Raw genomic sequence first — 20,598 nt, 5'->3', positions numbered from 1 at the left:
ACTAGCAAGTTGTGTAAACAGTTTTAGAGGAAGATCTTCCAATTCCAGAACAAGACACAGGTTTGCAGTAAGATCCTCAGCTGTGCCACTCAATTGGTACTTTTAAATAGGACAAAAGGAAGCAACCAGAAGTAAAGGAATGGATTTGTGGCCTGATCCTGCAATCCCTGTCTTGTATGGGACTCCATTGAATCCAATAGGAGTTCTATGCCTGGAGGTCTTGTGATTTGGCTCTTACTTTCTACTAGGTACAAATATATGTGACCATACAATACAGGATTGAATTATCTGTACTGAATGTTAATGGAAACTATGTTTGTGTCAATTCAAGGGAGAAATTATTCAAGAATAGTTAGTCATAGAGAAGTTATATATCCTTCATGCTGGGAAAATCATTTTCAGTCGATCAACTTATTACGTATGCGATATGATGTAGTTGGCTTGTTGTCAGGTTAATCTTCTTGTTCAACAGAATGCAGAAACGTAATTGTGGCTGTGTGTACGCATGCATGCGTGTGTGAGCATTCTGTGCTCTTATTTTACTAGTTCTACCACTTTATACTTATTCTCTGCTGCTTTAAAGATTGCATCCTCTCTTTATTCCTAACCACTTCCTGGCTCAGAACTCTGCTATCAGAGAGAAATCTGTGCTCAGTAACAATTTTGGGCCAGATCCTCAGCTAGTATGAACTGACGTAATGCAGCTCCATTGACTCCAGTGGAGCTACACACTGATTTACAGCAGCTCATGATCTGGAATTGTAATTTGTTTGCAGCTCCATGTAACATAAGAATCAGATTTATGTACGTATAAATTAGTAGTGAATAGAGATACATGTTTATGATGATAGAATATATGTTATTAAAAACTTGACCTGTGGAAACAAAACTGCTCTTCTGAATTAATATTTTGAGATAGGTGTGCTATTTCTAAAATATTTTTCAAGCCCCATTTACTTAGACATTGATCATACCTATTGACTTAAAATTGCTGGTGCAGTTTTTCTTGACTGAGTTTTCAAGAATGCAAAACAATGTGAATTTCCAAGCATAAATGGCAGTTGTACAGGCAAATTGGCTAACTTCCAGACTTGCCTGCCCAGCTGCAGTTTGCTCTCTGAATCCAGAGTTTTTGTAGTCTCAGACTCCTAAATGCAGAAGCTGGCGAACCTAAAAACTCAGACACATAAAAATGCATGCGCAGTTTTAGCTTCTGTTAAGGTCCCTTCAGAAATTTGGCTATTCAGGTATGCCTCTCACACTTACTTTTTGTTTTCAAGAAAGGAAGAGTTTAACTCTTCTGATGGTACTTAATTGGTCATGATTTGTGGATGATAAATGATCTATGTGGACTTTTTGTTACCTTCATTTGCTGGTGGTCCTTATTTAGTGGGGAATACACTGAAAAATTAAAATACAAGTCTAAAAGACCACTACTTCTGTGTACTTGAGGTGCTATTGAGTGACAGTTAACAAGAGAACAAATGTAGAACAAGTAACTTGCATCAGGAGGACTTTCTCTAATGTTTCTTCCATCACATCTATGGTGCTGCCATTGTCAATTAACATTCCATAGAAATCAGTGGATTTCATATTCAGGGGTGGCTCCAGGCACCAGCACGCCAAGCGTGTGCCTGGGGCAGCAAGCCATGGGGGGCGCTCTGCCGGTCGCCGCGAGGATGGCAGGCAGGTTGCTTTCGGCAGCATGTCTGCGGAGGGTCTGCTGGTCTCGCGGCTTCGGCGGACCTCCCGCAGGCGTGCCGCTGAATCCGCGGGACTGGGGACCTCCCTCAGGCAAGCCGCTGAAGGCAACCTGCCTGCCGTGCTTGGGGCGGCAAAATACCTAGAGCCACCCCTGTTCATACTGTACCAGATACATTCAGTAGCACAGCAGGTGAACACTTCTTGAACTTGCCTGGAGTGTTCATAAACAGTTAAATGGTTAGAAAAACCCAATCTCAGATTTTTATAACTGGGACTATATTTCTGAAAAGCAGAAGCTGAGGTGATGAAGACTTATCTGTGGCCATGTTTTATTGCCAGGATATAAAAATTTCAAGGGATAATGTGCACGTTGTAATTTAAAACAAGAAAGTCTCGTCTACACTAGGAAAATATGTTGCCATATAATAGCTGTTAGCACCAATAGTACAACTGTACTGGAGGTAGCAACGGTGTACACGCCAATGTAGACAAGGATCCGGCATTTTTACTACTCCCATCCACACTGGCAACTTAGCACTGCTACACCTGCACCAGTGCTGTCTGATTCTATAATACAGGAGGACTTTTTCTTTACTGTTGCAACCTACGGGACAAATTTTACCCTTGGCCAAATTCATTTCTGTTGTCTTCACTGCAAGTTGCATGCACACATCCAAGAGAACGTTATGGCTCAAAATAGCCCTACAGGAATTTTCCTAAGTCATGAACATTTCCTGTATTCATGAACATCCTACCAATTTATAAGACCTCTTTCTGGGGCTAACTGTGTAGCTGAAATACAACTTAAAATGGATCATTTCATTTCATTTGCAAAAAGTACTGCAACTGACTCTTCATCATGACATGGTTTATTGTTTATTTCAAAGTATTGTATTATATCTTTCAGTACCTGAATGTTTGCTAATCTATACAGGATTTGTAAGACACTCCTATGGGCAGTTCAAATCCTCTGGGACCCAAATGGTGGCCCTACTGGTTGTGGTACCCGTGTGTCCCCACTTCTCTAATGAAGAGGCAGCATCCCCTGGTAGGAGAGAAGCTAGAACCTAGAGATGTTCCCTCAGGGAAAGAAGCAGGAGTTGCACCTGACTTTCAAATGGCACGTATAAAGAGAGCAGAGTCCTAAGAAGGCTCCTGCTGCAGCTGGTAGGACAAAACTGTTCCTGCTCTCTGAAGGATTGCTACAAACATATGTTCTTTTGTTTGCTTGTTTTTAGGGCTGTCAAGATTTTAAAAAAATAGTTGTGATTAGTCGCACTGTTAAAAGAATGCCAATTTAAATGTATTATAAATATTTTGAATGTTTTTTTACATTTTCAAATATTAATTTAAATTATAACACAGAATACAAAGTGTACAGTGCTCACTTCATATTATTATTTTTGATTACAAACATTTGCACTGTAAAAAAGAAATAGTGTTTTTCAATTCACCTCATACAAGTACAGTAGTGCAATCTCTTTATCCTGAAAGTGCAACTTACAAATGTAGAATTATTATTTTTTTATATATTCTTACTGCACTCAAAACCAAATCAATGTAAAACTTTAAAGCCTACAAGTCAAAGCATGAAGGGGCATATGAATGTTTAGCATATCTGGCATGTAAATACCTTGCAGCACTGGCTACAACAGTGCCATGAGAAAGCCTGTTCTCACTTTCAGATCACATTGTAAATAAGAAGCGGGCAGCATTATCTCCCATAAATGTAAACAAACTTGTTTGTCTTATCGATTGGCTGAACAAGAAGTAGGAATTGAGTGGACAATACTATAAAGATCTGTTATGTGAGGGAAGGACTTTGGAACTGGGCTCAGCCACAGATGCCTTGAGTGGCTTGAACTAATGTAACGAACATAGTGTCAAGTCTATTGACATTTGTCATTCTTAGAAAATATTTCAATTTTCCTGCAAGAATAATAGATGAAATTAGAAGTTAGAGGGCATATTCCAGAAATTTCTGGCAGGAATGGTTAGATTTTGCTAAGAGTCTGTTTCAAATATAAGATTTCATGGTTTGTCGATTGTACGTAGGGTTTTGTTATGCCTTTTTGTAACAAGCAGTGCATGTACCTGGAGAGACTTCTGCTGATGAAATAATAAAGGAGGCAGTAACAATACCAAGTGACATTTGTATGCAAAGAAGTATGGTCTCGCTAAATTGTAGATTATATTTACTTCTTAAGAACAAGGTGGAAAAATGGGCAATTTATTTTATTCCATTATATTGTTGGGACAGAAAGCCACCATTGCCTTACAAATCAAAACTAACATTGGTTAAGAAAGAGTAAGACAGAATTACATGTAGCAACGTATCTCTTCTGCATCCTAAAATGTAGTTTGCTTTAACTCTTGTTGACAGGCTTATCAACATAAGCTAAAGCTAGCTCTGATAGGTCAGAGTATTTTTGGTCAAGAAGTCTATAGACACCTGCAGAAAGAGGGACATAGAGTCGTGGGAGTGTTCACCATTCCAGATGTGAATGGGAAAGCTGACCCTTTGGGTAAGTATAATCAATCACAATGTAAGTATCATCATTGTGCGTAAGCACAGTTAACTTGCTTCTCCATGAGAGGGCATTGTCCTTATGGTAGTCATTTGTATGTATAGCCATATATATAAATCTGTGCCATGTTTTTTGGCATAATAAAATAATTAACCTGTATGCTTATTTCAGTGTTAAGTTAAATTCTATCTAGAGTTAATTGTCATGGGCTGTACCACCACCTTACAATCTGCCCCATTTAAAGAGCATCTCAGTTGCTTTGCTCTGGGAACAGCTTGAGAAGCAGAGTGTCATTCAGAGTATCCTGCTCTGGGGCAGAAGTAAATTGCTAGGGTGCCAGGCCTATATTCAGCCCAGTATGTCATCTGGTTTGCTGGCATAGCTGTGCTGTCTGGCACGTTGAGAGGGCATGCAGCCAAGATCTGCCTGTCCTCGGCCCCGGTCTCTCCTGACTACCAGTATGGTCTGGAGATGAAACAGCAGCTCTGCAAATCCTGCTTCCCATTGCGCACTGCAGCTTATGGTACAAGCAGACCATTCAAGAGAGTAAAGGGACAACTTATCCCCCCTTACTCCATTGCATAGGCATATAGGTATGTTCTAGCCCTTTAGACGTAATAGTTGCTGACTGATCATATCTAGTAGTGTACTTGTGCAGTATAATTCTAGCACTGAGTCTGGAGTAACAAAGGAGTTGCTTTGAAATGGCTGTCTTAATTATAACTTTATTTTTCTCCATGGTGCCACAACAGTTAGTTAATAAGATTAACAACTACAACCACCAAAACACAATTAACCTTGGTGGCTAATCAGAATTTTAAATTACATTTAATAAACTGTTTCCAGTCACTCAGTATTCCCTGACATGTTGTTACAGGACTTTTATTAAGGAAAAGTCAACCATAAATTTTGCTTATTCAGGCAGTAACCATTCCCAAACTTGTGTATTGCTTTAAAGTTTATTAAATTCTATAGTCTGTCTCATTTAAAATAAAATTACAAAGTTTTTCACAGTTAGGAAGAATTAGGTGAGCTGTACTAGCTTAATAACAGATTATTAGCTAGCTATGGGAAGGTACTATAGAGAAATGTTGCAATACTAAGCAACCAAAGCAGTACTCACTTGGGCAAAACTTTAACTGATTTCAATCAATTATTTATTTTAGCTTGGCCATAAAATTAGTTTATTGCAAACTAGGTGACAAAAAATTGGTTTGGGCTGATAGCTGCTGCATTTTACACTCAGATGATTCAAAAATAATTTCAATTTAAGGTGGAATTTGATGATGATAGTGTATGGTCAGTCAGCTGAGATTTTATTTCTAAAAGCAGAGGCAGTACATGTGCAAGGACTATAGTTCAAAGAATTTTGTAAGGGTTTATCTCACACATGCATACTCCCGATATACAGTGTGAAATACATGCCTAAATAAATATCTTCTGAAGGCTACTTTAATACCATCAAGATTTATTTGGTAAAACTCCACTTTTTATTTATAAAATGAAGATATTTATTACCTAAATTAAATTAGATGGATTCTTGGGTCCACTAAGGCCACATTGTGCCTCATCTCCTGTCCCACAGGTATTTTTAGATGCAAATGTGTCAAGGTGTAGTGCGGGCTTGGAAGAGTTCCTCTTGCAAGCCTTAATGGGCCTGTATACTGTATTACAATAGAGTCTACAACATAATAGACACATAATAGACCATGTGTCCTACCCTAATTGGTGGGGTATTGGATCAGTTGTGCAATTGGATTTATTTACTGTATAATAAATTCTGTTGCCCACGTTTAATGTACTTATTTCTTTTCTATTCTTCTCTATATTTGCAATTATTCATGAATGTGGTTTTCTTCTTCATTTCAGAGTGGTAGACGTGTTAGTCTTTATCAGCAAAAAGAACGAGGAGTCCTTGTGGCACCTTAGAGACTAACAAATTTATTTGAGCATAAGCTTTCGTGGGCTAAAACCCACTTCATCGGATGCATGCGGTGGAAAATACAGTAGGAAGATATATATACACAGAAAACATGAAAAAATGGGTGTTGCCATACCAACTATAACTAGAGTAATCAATTAAGGTGGGCTATTATCAGCAGGAGAAGAAAGACTTTTGTAGTGATAATCAGGATGGCCCATTTCCAACAGTCGACAAGAAGGTGTGAGTAACAGTAGGGGGAAAATTAGCAGAGGAAATAGTTTTTACTTTGTGTAATGACCCATTCACTCTCAGTCTTTATTCAAGCCTAATTTAATGGTGTCCGGTTTGCAAATTAATTCAAATTCTGCAGTTTCTCGTTGGAGTCTGAAGTTTTTTTGTTGGAGTATTGTGATTTTGAAGTCTGTAAGTGAGTGACCAGGGAGGTTGAAGTGTTCTCCGACTGGTTTTTGAATCTTATAATTCTTGACGTCTGATTTGTGTCCATTTATTACTTTGCATAGAGACTGTCTGGTTTGGCCAGTGTACATGGCAGAGGGGCATTGCTGGCACATGATGGCATATATTACATTGGTAGATGTGCAGGTGAACGAGCCTCTGATAGTGTGGCTGATGTGATTAGGAAATTTGTTAGTCTCTAAGGTGCCACAAGTACTCCTCGTTCTTCATTTGTAACTATAGAGATGGAAGACTACACAGTGGGCCTCAGAAAATATATTTTAGGGGAGTTGTCTGTGATCATTTGAACCAGATAGCAAGATACCATTGACTGCAATGAATCTTAGGTAGTTGTATTGAAAGTCACGTACAGAACTGCTGAAGTGGAAAATTAAGTTCTGTGAAACCAAACTTATTCCAGATAGATATGATCATTTGACAAGATATGAAATGTCACGGTTAGACAGTTAATAACATTCATCATTCCATTCTGTTTGTATAGATGCTTAATACATAGACCCTGAAAATGAATTTAATGATGGATGCAGCATGAGCTGCATTGCTGACAGATTAGAACATAGCTTCTTGTTTGTTCTTTGTCCTTCGAACATTTCTGTTCTTGACTGTATATACACACAGATATGGTACTGTCCTCAGTTAACTGCATGTACTTATCTTCAGAAAAACTCTCACCCTTATTTCCAGAAAGACTTGCTACCACTTGAGTCAAAGAGGAAACTGTTAGTTGTTTGCTGTTGTTGCAGTAGTGCATATAGCCTTTTTCCAGGCCAGCCATTAGTGGGCAAAACAATGATGAATCAATGAACAGGTGAGTAGATCTAATTCTGTACAATGCAGGACAGCAGTGTGCAAGCACAAGCATGCATGTGCACACACTAGAGAAATAGAGCACATTGTAACGCCAAAAGGATTGGTTTTTTTCCCCAGGTCTATGAGGCAGGACTAAAAATTGGGGGAGGGGTGGTGAATACCATTCTGCTCCCTATGTAAAGGATTTCCTTTTCCCTTCTCTGTGTCTTTAGGACTGTCATCATCTCATTAGTCATAAGGCCATAGTGATATTTTTCCTTTGGAGTTCTGTAAGAATTATCTACCCTCACAGGACCGTTTTACCGTGCACATAAAATTCACCTGGACTGAGATTTCCTTGCTAGAGGAAAAGACTGGGATATGCAGAATCTTGCGCGTGCGCGCACACACACACACACACACACACACACACACACACACACTATGCTAAAATAACATTATTAAGCTTGCACAGTCATTTACTCAGAAGTTAGGAAATGCAGAATGAAGATGGCCTGTGCAATCTTAATTTGGCCCCATTGTGCGTATGCATTATGGTACAGTCTTTAATTACATGATGCCATATTATTTTTTCCTGCTCATTCAGTGCACAGGCTGGACAGTGCCCATTTATTGAACAGTTATTCAATATTTTATTTTCTCCTTGTTGTTCAGTGTGTGGCCCAGGCCTTATTTACCAGATATTATTCAAACTCTGTTTTGAAGACAGAATTATTAATTTCCTTGTGGGTTCTTCTATGGCACACGTCACTATAGTATCTGAGTGCTTCACAAAGAGTACTGTCTTTTTCATAACACCCCTGTGAGATGAGGGAGCATCATTATCCCCATTTTGTAGATAGGGAACTAAGACACAGACAGTAAAGTCAAAAGTATCCACTAATTTTGGGTATCCAATCTGACACATATAGGACCTGATTTTTCAGAGTACTTAGCATTATATAGTCCTTAATATGTTCAAAACACAGCTCCCATTTGGGAAACTGCTGATTTATTTTTATTGAAAAAATGTGACTTGATTTCCCTTCTCACCTTGTATTGTTACTTGCTGGTGTGAAGGGTTTAATTTCTTTCTTTAAAATTGGTACAGCAATGCAGTAACAGAAGTCACATAAGCATGAATTAACTATCAGGAACTGTCAACCTGTGAAATGAGTTGTAGAAGCATGGAATATTCAAAGATGACTTTATCAGCTTTATAAGTGTCATATGTATCTTTATGGGCTAGTGATACTGTTCTAGCCCAATTAGGGAGTTACAAGGTCTTGCAGGAACTAAAATCACCAGGGCAAGGGGGTAGGTAACACATCTGAAGAAGTCTCATTCCTGGAGAAAATTGCATATTCTAGTTTGTCCTGGTTCCAGAGACTGCCTGACAAAGAACTGAAAATGATATAAAATGATGAACTTGACATGGGAAGGGGCCTCTCTCATCCAATCCAAGAACTAGCATGAGACTATGACCAATGGAACCAGGTCCTGCAAGTGGACCTGAAGCTTTTAAAACATGCCAGGTCTCCATGTGGAAGAAGGGTAACACCTAGTAAGCTTGACATTCACGCAAGCTGTTTATTGTTTTTAAGGTATGTTTTCTCTGCAATGCTTTTGTTCTGAATAAATACTTTCTTTTGTGAAGGCTGGCTGGTCCTTGCTCCTGAGAGAACAGGACCGAAGGTGCTGGACTAAAGTCACACCTGATCAGATATTCACAGGGAATTGCAGGAGAAATTCCAGCCTAAATCCCTGGTCTAGAGGGAGAGAGTTGTGGGCCTCTGCCCTAGGAGAGGTGATGCTTAGAGGTTTGAGATCTAAGTGGGGTGCCCTCAAGGAGCCCATGGAGGGCTCAGGGGTGCTATTACCTTGGGAACTGTGACACCACTAACTATCGTTACAGCTGTGAGTGCTTGGCACTTCTGTATCTCAGACTGTGAAATCTTTTTATTTACTTATTATTACCATTGTTGTTGTTTTTGTATTATTTTCTCTGGAGTCTGGACCTTGACTATACTTTGACCAAGAAATTTGGACCGTGACAAAAAATAATTGTTTAACCCCAGATTAACTATTATGCCAACCTTCGCCCTTGATGGCCTCCTACGTGATGATACTTGCTCCTTTGTTTGTGAAACAGTTGTCCCTCTTACTGTGCTCTTTCTCCCAGAAATGTTAGCCTTTCCACATGATATTTCTCGTACTGGAGTATGAGATAGACTATGTAATACTAAAAGGAACTTGGCACACTGGAGACTGTTTAGTTTATCACAGCCAAGGTCTCATAGCTCATCTTTCTTTCTGTATGTTAAGTTGCCATTGTTGTGTAGAAAGAAGGGGTGTTAGGCTTGAGCTTAAGTTCAAACCCTGAGTTTACATTTCAATATAGACGTACCTACTGAAACTCCCTCTTCACCCAGGTTCAGCTGCACCCCCTTAATTGGCCTGACTGAGGGCACCTGTTCTGGCACAGAGATGCTGGACTACTTTAATCACTGGGACCATACAGTACTTGTTTATGGTGTTATATAATAAGAGTAACATGCTCCCCACACCAAAGGTACCTGAATTTTGTGGGCACAGGTTAGTATATACAGGGCAATAGAGTACAACGGCATTTTAGCATCAATATAAAGCAGCCATTTTTATTTAACTATCTGATTTACTTGACATACAATGTCATCCTTATTTGTTACATTTTAATTTTTAATGTAACATACTTTGTAAAAAAAATGTATTTTTCTTGTTTCTTAGCACTGGCAGCAGAGAAAGATGGCACCCCTGTTTTTAAGTTCCCCAGATGGAGAGTTAAGGGCAAGCCTATCCAGGAAGTAGTTGAAGCCTACAAATCAGTTGGAGCAGATCTAAATGTACTTCCATTCTGTACGCAGTTCATCCCCATGGATGTTATTGACAGTCCTAAGCATGGATCAATTATTTACCATCCATCCATCCTTCCCCGCCACAGAGGAGCTTCAGCTATCAATTGGTGAGATTATTTATTTTTTTACCAAAAAACCCCAAAGCTATTTAGATTTCCCATATCTCTGAAAGATACACAGGCCAGATCCTCAACTGGTTTAAACTGGCATCATTCTATTGACTTTAATTGAGCTACCTTGCTGAAGGTTTGGCCCATGGCCTCTCCATCACTCCTAGGTTCCAGTGTAGTTTTTGTTGATTGATTTTTTTTTACCAGTTTTATTACTCAATATTCTACTGAGATTGCTGCTATGAATCATGTTTCTAGTATGTTTTTACTCACATAACTCGATTCAGTATATAAAAAGAAAGAGGTGCACACTTAGTGAAGGAAATTTAAATGGGTTTAGATCTGTGCCTTACATATCTGTGTAAGGTTTTACATATCTGTAAACTTTTATTATATCTATAAACAAGCCCTGCTTGTCCTTCCTTATGTCAAGCCTTCTTTCAGTTCAAACACATGCGGTAAACTTTTACTGCTGTATGAGGAGGCTTAATAATATATCTGCCACTGCTAACAGTAGTTATGTAGTTAATTAGAATTTACTGAAGACTTATACCCTCTATTATAGCACATCAGTGTTGCTACCATATCTGCTAGGCAGCTCTTCTCTTCTGTTGGACATTCTGTTTCAGGTTGCAGGAGCCAGTAATATGACAAACTTAGGTATTTTTGCTAGTATTTCCAGAGACTGAGAATCTCACTTCTGCAATGCAATCACCTCCTTTGCCAACAGTACAATTTTCCAATTCCACCAACTTGCAAGCATTACAGCTTTTGCTGTTGTTTTGTGGGACCTCAAAAACTAATGGGGGAGGCTGCCAAGGAACATTTAGAATATGCAGGAAATGATGTTGGTGATTTATATACAGCCAAATTTTATGTGTTCACTAATTTTGTGTCAGTTTTGAGCTACACAACTAGAGACAATTGTGCCTAATTTCCAGCAGTGTGGAGGGCCTGCAGCTCCAAAGGGGAATTGGGACCTGTGTGGCTAAAATCTTCCCAAATTTCAGGACCAGATTTTGAGATGATGTAAATTACCATAGTTCCATTGAAGGCAATAACTGGATATGATGTTCCTATTCACTTGTCTTAAACTGTTGTGTAGTTTTGCTGTGCATTGTTAAACAGTTGTCGTGTTCTGCCCTGGAAATACATTTTAGTAGTGATCCACCTCTGTTTCTCTTACCTACTGCTCAGATATATTGTGAAGCTTATTTAGTTAGTTTTAGTAACTGACTTGGAGATGTTCATGAAAAAGACTGTGTAGACGCACAGACATTGGTACTATTTTGTTTGTTAGTACTGATGGTTCCAACTTCCAAATGGTATTACAGGCCACTTGAGATCTTCTGTGCCATTTGTTGTACCATTCATAGTGAATTTAAAATAATTTAGCACAATAAACTATGAAACAAAAATGACTGGACTGCAAAGCACAACACATAAGACATTGGCCACAGTCTTGTTTATGTCATTGTGTATACACATCAGCAGTGTCAAGTCTGTAGCTCCTTGAATAATAGCAATGAAGTCACTGTACTAAGAAAGCTGATTAGACTCCACACACACAGATCTCCATATTGTGCCTGCATCAGGCATATGAACTATCAAATGGGTTGATATTTGTGACTAAGGTCATTCCCTCTATATTTACTCTAAAATATTCTATTGGCAGGACTTTAATTCAAGGAGATAAAAAAGCAGGGTTTACTATTTTCTGGGCTGATGATGGTCTGGACACTGGACCAATTCTTCTGCAGCGGGAATGTGATGTAGGACGGAACGATACCGTGGATGATTTATATAATCATTTTCTTTTCCCAGAAGGCATAAAAGCTATGGTAAGTCTGCCTGTGCTGAATACAGACATTTTAAAAGGAAAAATATGGCACATCTAATCCTCTTGGAATTTGAACAGAAATGAAATATAATTAGATACTAAAGAAACTGGAATATACTGGACCAGATCTTAAGCTGAATTAATTCCATTGACTTCAATGGAGCTATTCACACCACTGGAGGCCCACAATATTTTGAGTAGAGGATAAATCCTGCTCCCTCCTAAGTCAATGAGCCAAATTCATCTCTGATGTAACTCCTTTGACTTCAATGGAGTTACACCTGCATTGAATTTCCCCTGTTGTTTTAAATTGGACTAATCAGCAGCAAATAGTTTATAGCATCATAGAAAACAGGAACTTGGAGCTTTCAAATTAAAAAAATGAAAATTGGAGACAACATTTCTGTTTTAGCTTCTTTTGTTTTGTTATTTTAAAAAAGGTGACTGTTTCCATGTGTCACAGAAGGCACGAAGACAGTTGCAGTTTGACAGTGCCCCAGAGCAAATTAACTCTTCTGCACCTTGCTACTATCTGAGCACCACAGCCTGTAAATCTTTACTCACAGGAGTAATCCCATTGAAATCAGTGAGATGATGCAGGGGACTAAGGACTTGCAGGTTTGGGCTCTGTTGTTTAGCAAAAATGCCAGAACCTTGTTTTACTTACTTGTGGATCAGGAAGTCAAATTTAAACCTAAAAGTGTGGACTTTGGTGTGTGTGTTAGTGCATATCACACCCCCCCCCATAACAGAAAACATAGTTTGTTTTTAAAAAATGCTATGTGCATGGAACAGTAGAAAAATCCCCTCCTCCTTTCCCGTTGAATATTGGCAGGGATTTACATGGGAATCTGCCAAGTAATTGCTGTTTTTGCAATTTTCAGCTAGGCCTCAATCCTGCAAGGATTATGCAAGTGCTTAGCTTTATTCACTGTGAGTGAGTAATACTCTTGATGTGAATGGGCCTGTGGTGGATAAAGTTAGCAAATGCATAAGTCTTTGCACGATCAGTCCCTTACACTTCAGCAACCCTGGATTAAAAAATAAATAAAAAGCCAAGTCCTCCAGCCTACATAGGAAAAACTTCTACTGACTCTAATAAGTATAACTGACGGGAGAGTATGTTTAAACAAAGAGAAAATTTGGCCTATTGGAGCAATTAAAACTGCTTTTTTCCTGTTTAGGTAGAAGCTGTCCAGCTAATTGCTGATGGTAAAGCTCCTCGGATACCTCAGCCTGAAGAAGGGGCAACATATGAAGGGATCCAGAAGAAAGAAAATGCAGAGGTACTGTAGTGTTAACAACACTGTGTTGCTAATCACAATGTAGTTACACTTTATGTTCAATGTGCCAAAAGATCTCTGGTGTATTGGTACTACTCCAGTGGAAGTCAATGAGAATTGTCCCTTTGACGTCAGCGTGTGCAGGACCTAGCAAGAACAAGTCTGGCACCGGTAGAAAGTGCAGAAATATTTTATCATTCTGACTTGTTTTCTATGTAACCCTTCGGCCGAAACGATAGCAGCAAGGGCCAGGTTCAATACATAGGGGTCCCTTCCCCACAACATAATGCAAAACCAGCTCGAGCCCCCACCCAGTGCCCTGGGAAAATCTTACACACACCCCTGGGCGCCTCGAGGAGGCAATACTTCCCCTCTCGCAAGCACAGAGTCTTGGTGTAGCAGAAAAGGTTTAATACATGATAAACAACAAGCATTAAATTGGGAAAATACCTCAGCTAGAGTTCATAGGTCAAACCGTGAGCAAAGACCCACCCCAGCAAATTGGGCCATGTCTTTCTCTCGGGGCCCTTGAGTCCAGCAACCCCCAAATCACCCACAGTCCCAAAAGTCCCACAATCCAAAAGTCTCTGTCCTGGGTCAGTGCAGCCCCAGAGTTCAAGAGTCTCTCTGCAGAGGTCCCCCTCCCCAGCCTGGGTAGAAAGGGGCACCTTACGTGGTTTCAGGGCCAACTGCCCTGCCTCTTCGTGGGGTTCTGCTTCCACTAGTCGTCCCCGCAAACAGCTCAGCTCCGCTTGCTCTGTGGGCTGCTCCGCTCTGCCAGCTGCTCTGGTCCACCAGCTGTCCTGTGAGCCACTCCAGCCGTCCTCGCGAGTTGCTTGGCTCCACTCACCTAGTGGCTGCACAAATTGCTCCACTCCGCTCTGCCAGCTGCTCTGCTCCATGGTATTGCTTCAGGCTCCCCCACTCGTTAGCACAGTACTCAGTGCTCTCAGCTCAGCAAGTCCAGCTCTTCAGTGATTTCAGCTCTTAGTGATTCCAGCTCATAGTAGGGGAGCCCCAGTGCCAGTGAGTTCAGCTCAGTAACCTGTATCTAGATTCTTAAGGGAATCAAAAATTAACTCTGACATTCCACAGTGGAGAGAGGCACAGGTGGAACTGGTGCTTCTGGCTCACACAAGCCACCTGCACCACCCAGTACAGATATCTGTCCACAGCCTCTCTCCTTTCAATGGGTTTTGGAACCCATGTGCCCCATCTAGCAAGTGCTATCCAGCTGACAATGAAACCCCCCATCACAAGACAATTTTGTAGTTCCCCATTTACCCAATCAGGGTGACAACATTTCATTCCTCCTGCCCCAATAACTACGAAATTGGGGCTCCCACAGCTGTGAAAATAACCATCCCATGCTGCTTTGCAGTATGCTAAGTGGGGTGGGAGTGCCCATGCAAATAACTGAAATGCTAATGCGAATACTTGAAACTTCCACTCTGCACTCCCCATAATCTACCACCAGATGTCAGGGTAGAGCTCATCCTGACTCTGCTTACATCTACAAGCTCTAGTTGTAGAAATTATTGGTCTAAAAATAAATTAAGGGGCTAATCACACAAACTCGTCTGAATATAGTTCGTGCCACACACAGTGTCTTTAAAGACAGTTTAGACAGTGTGTTGTGGTACCAAATACTCTCTCTGGACGAATTCTGTTAACCAGTACGGATGTGAAGTCTGGAGCATACAACTCAGGAGCAGTGCATAGGAGATATGCATGTAGTAAAATGCCCATCCTGCCTGAGAGAGAGATGAGATCTAATAGGGTGTGTATCCGAGCAGGAGCGAGCGTTGTCTGCATTCTAATCCCAGCTCTGACTTCTGCTCAGGCCTTGAACGAGTTACGGAACCTCTCTGTCTCTGTTTTTATTATTATTACTCACAAACAAATATGATATGTAACTCCATGTTCACTTGTGATCACATTTTAACAAAGTACCTGGATTAAGGCGTCTCAAACTCTGGTCCATGAACCTTTCATAGTCTGCAGAATACTTACTGGTGCTCCAGAGAGAGCTAGATCACATAGTATTGACTTCTTCTCTTTGCTTCCAGCTGTTTTTACAGATGTTTAGCCTCCTCTTTGCAAATAAAAAAAAATGCTGTTCCTTAAAAGCAGCTGAAAACAAGAAGGAGAAAGATTAGCTTCCTCTTCTAGGGGCTCCATAGGAGAAGGATTACAAGAGGTAACAGGAGCAGGCCTTAAGGACAGGTGCCATCAACAGTAGCTGCAGCCAGAGAAGAGGCAAGAGATGCCAATGGGAAAGGAATTCCCAGAAGAGAGTGGGAGGAGGCCGTTGAGCAGCATGGGCAAAGGAAAACGGGACCAGTTGGCAGAGAAGCATTTGCAGAGAAATAGGGGGAGAGAGAACAGAACTGATGGGAGGAGAAAATTAAATAAAAAACAATAGTAGACTGTGATTCCCTTTTCTGAAAACAGCACAAACCCAAGAGCTGCTTGGTTGGTTTGTATTCTTTCCTATCTCAGGATTTGGTTCTGCAAGTGCCAAGAGACCATATGGTCCCTCATGGCCATCACTCATGAAACTTAATCTTCTGTTGAGTCTTTGATAGAGTACTCTACACAGTAAGGACCTGCTCCTACTCCCATTTAAGTCATTTCGAGTTTGCCACTGACTTCAGAGGGAGAAAGTTCAGACTCAAATTACATAATTTACAATGGATCTTGTATTTTATAAATAAGTATTACAATCACTTCTAATGACTAGTGTTCAGCTGGTATTTTAAAATGTGGTGTTATTCCTCAAGGACCTAATCCGTAGCCTCCCAAGGCTGCTGGAAAGGATCCCATTGACTTCATGGAGCTTTGAATCTGGCTTCTATGAATTTGAAAGCACCTAAGGGGCTTAAGAGCACAAGTCTTATTGAAAGTAAATGAGACCTGTGTTCCTAAGTCACTTAGATGCATCTGAATCTCCCACCCTCTATTCTTTTCACTAATAAAATGGGAGAGGCTTATTCCATGATTCCTCCTCTGTATTCACAGGGTAGAATGATACTTTTTGATATATTTAAGTTATTAATATCTTAAGATATTTAATCCCTTTGCTCCCAGATTTTTGGACGAATTCCACGGATATGTAATAGAGCCCTAGGCAAAGCTCATATGCCCTGGCTTCAGCCTTTTATATTTAGCAACATAATGTCCTATCTAGGATAATCTACATAGCATCAATGTGTGTAGAACAGCCGCTGTTTCTTAGTATTCTTAATATATCAGACTGCCTGTAAAAATGCATTTGGATTAGACCTTTCTTTTTTTGCCAACAAATTGCTCTGGACTCTCTGCCAGAAACAGATTTCATGCTGGGAAAATTTAATTCTCAGCCAAACAGATGGAGTTTTCAATGAGTATTTTTTTTAAAAAATTATCTAGATAAAGACTATAATGGGAACATATTTTATATGGTTTGTTCATGCTCGACCAGTTGTATAATAAGCTTCCTTGCTTTTTCTACCTATTTAAGTAAGGACCTTACCCAAGACTGGGAAAGCCACCATAAATTATATAGCGTGCTATCTGTGACTCCTCCATTACTTTTACTACAACAGTGCAAACTATTGATAACAGAAGGGGTAAAAAAAACAGCATAGCAAAGCTTTCAATCTGTAGCCTCAATAGAAAGTCTTCATAGGGAGGTTGTGGAATCTCCATCTCTGGAGATATTTAAGAGCAGGTTAGATAAATGTCTATCTGGGATGGTCTAGACAGTATTTGGTCCTGCCATGAGGGCAGGGGACTGCTCTCGATGACCTCTCAAGGTCCCTTCCAGTCCTAGTGTCTATGAATCTATGAAATCTATATAAAATGCTGCCTACTGCCTTCTTCTGCCTCAAGAGTTATTGACTGACATTTTTGAAGAGACAAATAGATCTACAGATGGTTTTCCCAAAATGATCGCAGATCTAGAAAGAGAAATGGCTTGGATCACATTCTGGTTGTCCCCATACACTGCTGGACATCATGGGTACACCAGCAAAACAGATTAAGGAAGAATGGCTGAGTCCTAGCTGTTCTGATAATCCCCTGGGGAAGAGGCATATTAGACCTTTGCAACAGGTGCACTGGAGGGTTGCTGCTGAGGATGCCTCAAGTTAAAATGAGTGCTGTTGTTTAACTTAAATGATGCATGTAAAATTAAAATGAGTTATTAAGAAAAACTTAGAGCCTTTTAGTTTTATTTATCTATTATTGTAGAGTTATCACGCTTGTTAAATTTGTGACTATGGTCCCAACCTTGTTCTCCTCACTCAGATTCAGTTCATTGGGAATTCTGCCTGAGTAAGGAGAGCTTGATGAGACAACGTCTTCTTTTCTCTGTTTTAAAACCCTGTTGTCATCAGCTTATATCATAGCTATAAAATGTTCTCTGAGCTTAAACTAGAGAGACCACTGGGCTTGGTTCTGTAATAAATATTTTTTAAGTCCATATCATATCCCATAGCAGCAGAAGTGCTAACATAATGCATGCATTGCATAGGATTACAAGGGTCATAGATGGGCTATGCAAAAGGATCCTTAACACAGCCTGATCCATGCATGTTCCTTGCATTAAACTGACTCATTCTTTGAATACCTTGTGTGAATCCCAGGCTGTATTAATGTTTCACTTAATAAAGAGTTGATAAAGGGTTAATACATGATTAGGGTTTTAATAAATGATTAATCAATTGTTATAGAGTCCCCCAGGGTGCTTATAACTATAAGTAACTCTTTTTACTGATGGGATTGTACCCATCTCTAACACATACTTCTTGTGTCTTTAACATGAATATAATCTGTCATTTATTAACTCTTTCTATGAAGGTTCCATTTATGAAAAGTTTATAAAGTGGGACCCTTGCATCCTCCATGTGTGATCCTCATACTTATCATATGAATGAGAGACTTTGAAAAGGAAAGCTTGTGCAGAAGCAGTTTTGAGTAAGATTTATAGTGTCCCAATTTACAACTCTGATGACTAGCCTTCTAGAAAATGTGAGTTTTCCTAACCAAGACCCTGTCTAGATTCTTAAATAAACAACTGAAAGAGAGAAACGACTTGTAGCTGTTATTATTGGAAAGAAATGTTATCTTTATTTATAGCGAGATAGGAAAGAATCAGATCGTGCATCTTGACTTCCTAGATTTCTTGGGACAAGCCTGCAGAAGCTTTGCATAACTGGATCCGAGGGCATGATAAAGTACCTGGAGCTTGGACAGTGATTGATGGCCAGGTATGGACTGTGAAATTTAAGTGTTTCCTTACTTTTCATACCATCTTTGTTATTTGATTTTGTAATAAAAGTTACAGATGAGATGCAGCCTCCTTTTGGTGATCACATGTAACTCCCATTGATAACAATCAGAATATAGATCAAGTCACTTAATAAAATGTATCTGTGATGGGTGCCCCCTCCCCTGGGTGCCACTTGTAACTGGGGTACCACTGAGTCTGCCTGACCCACCAGCCTGGGCTCCCTTTACACTATATTACTGAGGCAAGCCAGCCAAGCTCTCCCTCGTGTTTCAGACTGCACATAACCAGCACACATACAGGTAGGGACACACCCAGCTGCAGCTTTACACACAGATGCTAAGATCAGCTAAGGAACTGCCCAGTACTCAAGTGCACACCCTCCTCTGGAGTGCAAACCCAAAATTATACTGTTTTGCACTGCACAGAGAACTGTACAGCGTAAGCTCATGGAAATCATCCCCTCCCTCAATGTGGAGAGAGAGATGCAACAGCTTTTTGCCCCCCAGTTATGAATTCCACACAACGGGTTTTAGACGAGACAAAAACAAGTTTATTAACTACAAAAGATAGATTTTAAGTGATAAGTGATAGAGTGATAGAGTCATAGACTTTAAGGTTAGAAGGGACCATTATGATTGTCTAGTCCAGGGGTCGGCAACCTACGGCACACGTGCCAAACACGGCACGCAAGCCAGTTTTGAGGGGCACGCTGCTGCGGTCCTGGCACCCAGCCCCTCTCAGCCCCGCCGCCCACCGCTCTCCCCTGCAGGGGCAGGAGGCAGAAGCTTGGTCCTGCGGCAGCCAGGCTTCCCCCCTCCCCCGCTTCTTCCCCCAGCGTGGTGCTTTCCTGCCCCTCCCCCTCTCCTTTCCTGCGCCAATCAGCTGATGGCCCTAGCGAGGGGGAGGGGGAAGAGTGGCAGCGGGCACACAGCTCCGTAGAAGAGACAGAGAAGAGGTAGGGACAGGGCCTTGGGGAACGGGGTGGAACAGGGCATATCCCTTCCAGCCCCCTGCCATGAGCCGCTCAGGGCAGGGGGCTGGGAGCCAGGGCCGGCTCCAGGGGTTTTGCCGCCACAAGCAGCCCCCCCCCCCCAAAAAAAAAGCCGCGATCGTGATCTGCGGCAATTCAGCAGGACGTCCTTCGCTCTGACTGGGAGTGAGGGACCCTCCGCCGAATTGCCGCCGAATAGGTGGACCTGCTGCCCTTCTCCGGAGTGGCTGCCCCAAGCACCTGCTTGCTAAGCTGGTGCCTGGAGCCGGCCCTGTTGCGAGCACCCCAGCCCTCTGCCCTGACACCCCCACTCAGACTTCTGACGTGCACCCCCCCACAACCCAGCCCTCTTCCCTGACCCCTGAACCCCCCCACACACCCAGACTTCTGCCCTACACCCCCACACCCCCACTTCCCTCTGCCCTGACCCCTCGCACACCCCCAGCCTTCTGCCTTGCACCCCCCACACCCCCACTCCCTTCTTCCCTGACCCCCGAACCCCCTACACTCCAACTGCCCTCTGCCTTGACCCCTGAACCCCCCCAGCCTCCTGCCCTGCACCCTCACAGCCCCCATCCCTCTGCCCTGACCCCTGAACCCCCCCACACCCAGCCTTCGGCCCTACACCCCCCAAACCCTCCAGCCCTGTGCCCTGACCCCTGAACCTCCCCCCCGGGTCTGGGGTCCCAGCCTGCTGCCGGCCTAGATGAACAGAACCCCAGGCTGGCAGCGAGCTGAGCAGGCTGGCGGCATAAGATCAGCATTTTAATTTAATTTTAAATG

At 41.4% G+C, this 20,598-nt stretch overlaps 1 protein-coding gene across 4 annotated transcripts in view; it reads left to right on the top strand.

Moving 5' to 3' along the window:
* ALDH1L2 (aldehyde dehydrogenase 1 family member L2) overlaps positions 1–20,598 on the top strand; it is a 50,974-nt gene that overhangs the window by 3,140 nt on the left and 27,236 nt on the right. The window contains exons 2-6 of one of the 4 annotated variants that reach the window (XM_039484746.1): positions 4,088–4,229; positions 10,189–10,423; positions 12,102–12,267; positions 13,451–13,552; positions 18,712–18,801. In XM_039484746.1, the coding sequence (XP_039340680.1) occupies positions 4,088–4,229; positions 10,189–10,423; positions 12,102–12,267; positions 13,451–13,552; positions 18,712–18,801 (735 nt within the window). Of the gene's footprint in view, positions 1–4,087; positions 4,230–7,339; positions 7,442–9,188; positions 9,230–10,188; positions 10,424–12,101; positions 12,268–13,450; positions 13,553–18,711; positions 18,802–20,598 lie in introns of those variants that run through there. The other 3 variants (XM_039484753.1, XM_039484766.1, XM_039484760.1) reach the window with 3 other exon arrangements.

This window comes from Mauremys reevesii, linkage group 1, assembly GCF_016161935.1.
Source record: "Mauremys reevesii isolate NIE-2019 linkage group 1, ASM1616193v1, whole genome shotgun sequence".
In the NCBI taxonomy this organism is placed as follows: domain Eukaryota; kingdom Metazoa; phylum Chordata; order Testudines; family Geoemydidae; genus Mauremys; species Mauremys reevesii.
Note: the sequence above shows the minus strand (reverse complement) of the source record. Positions and strands in the feature narration are given on the sequence as shown.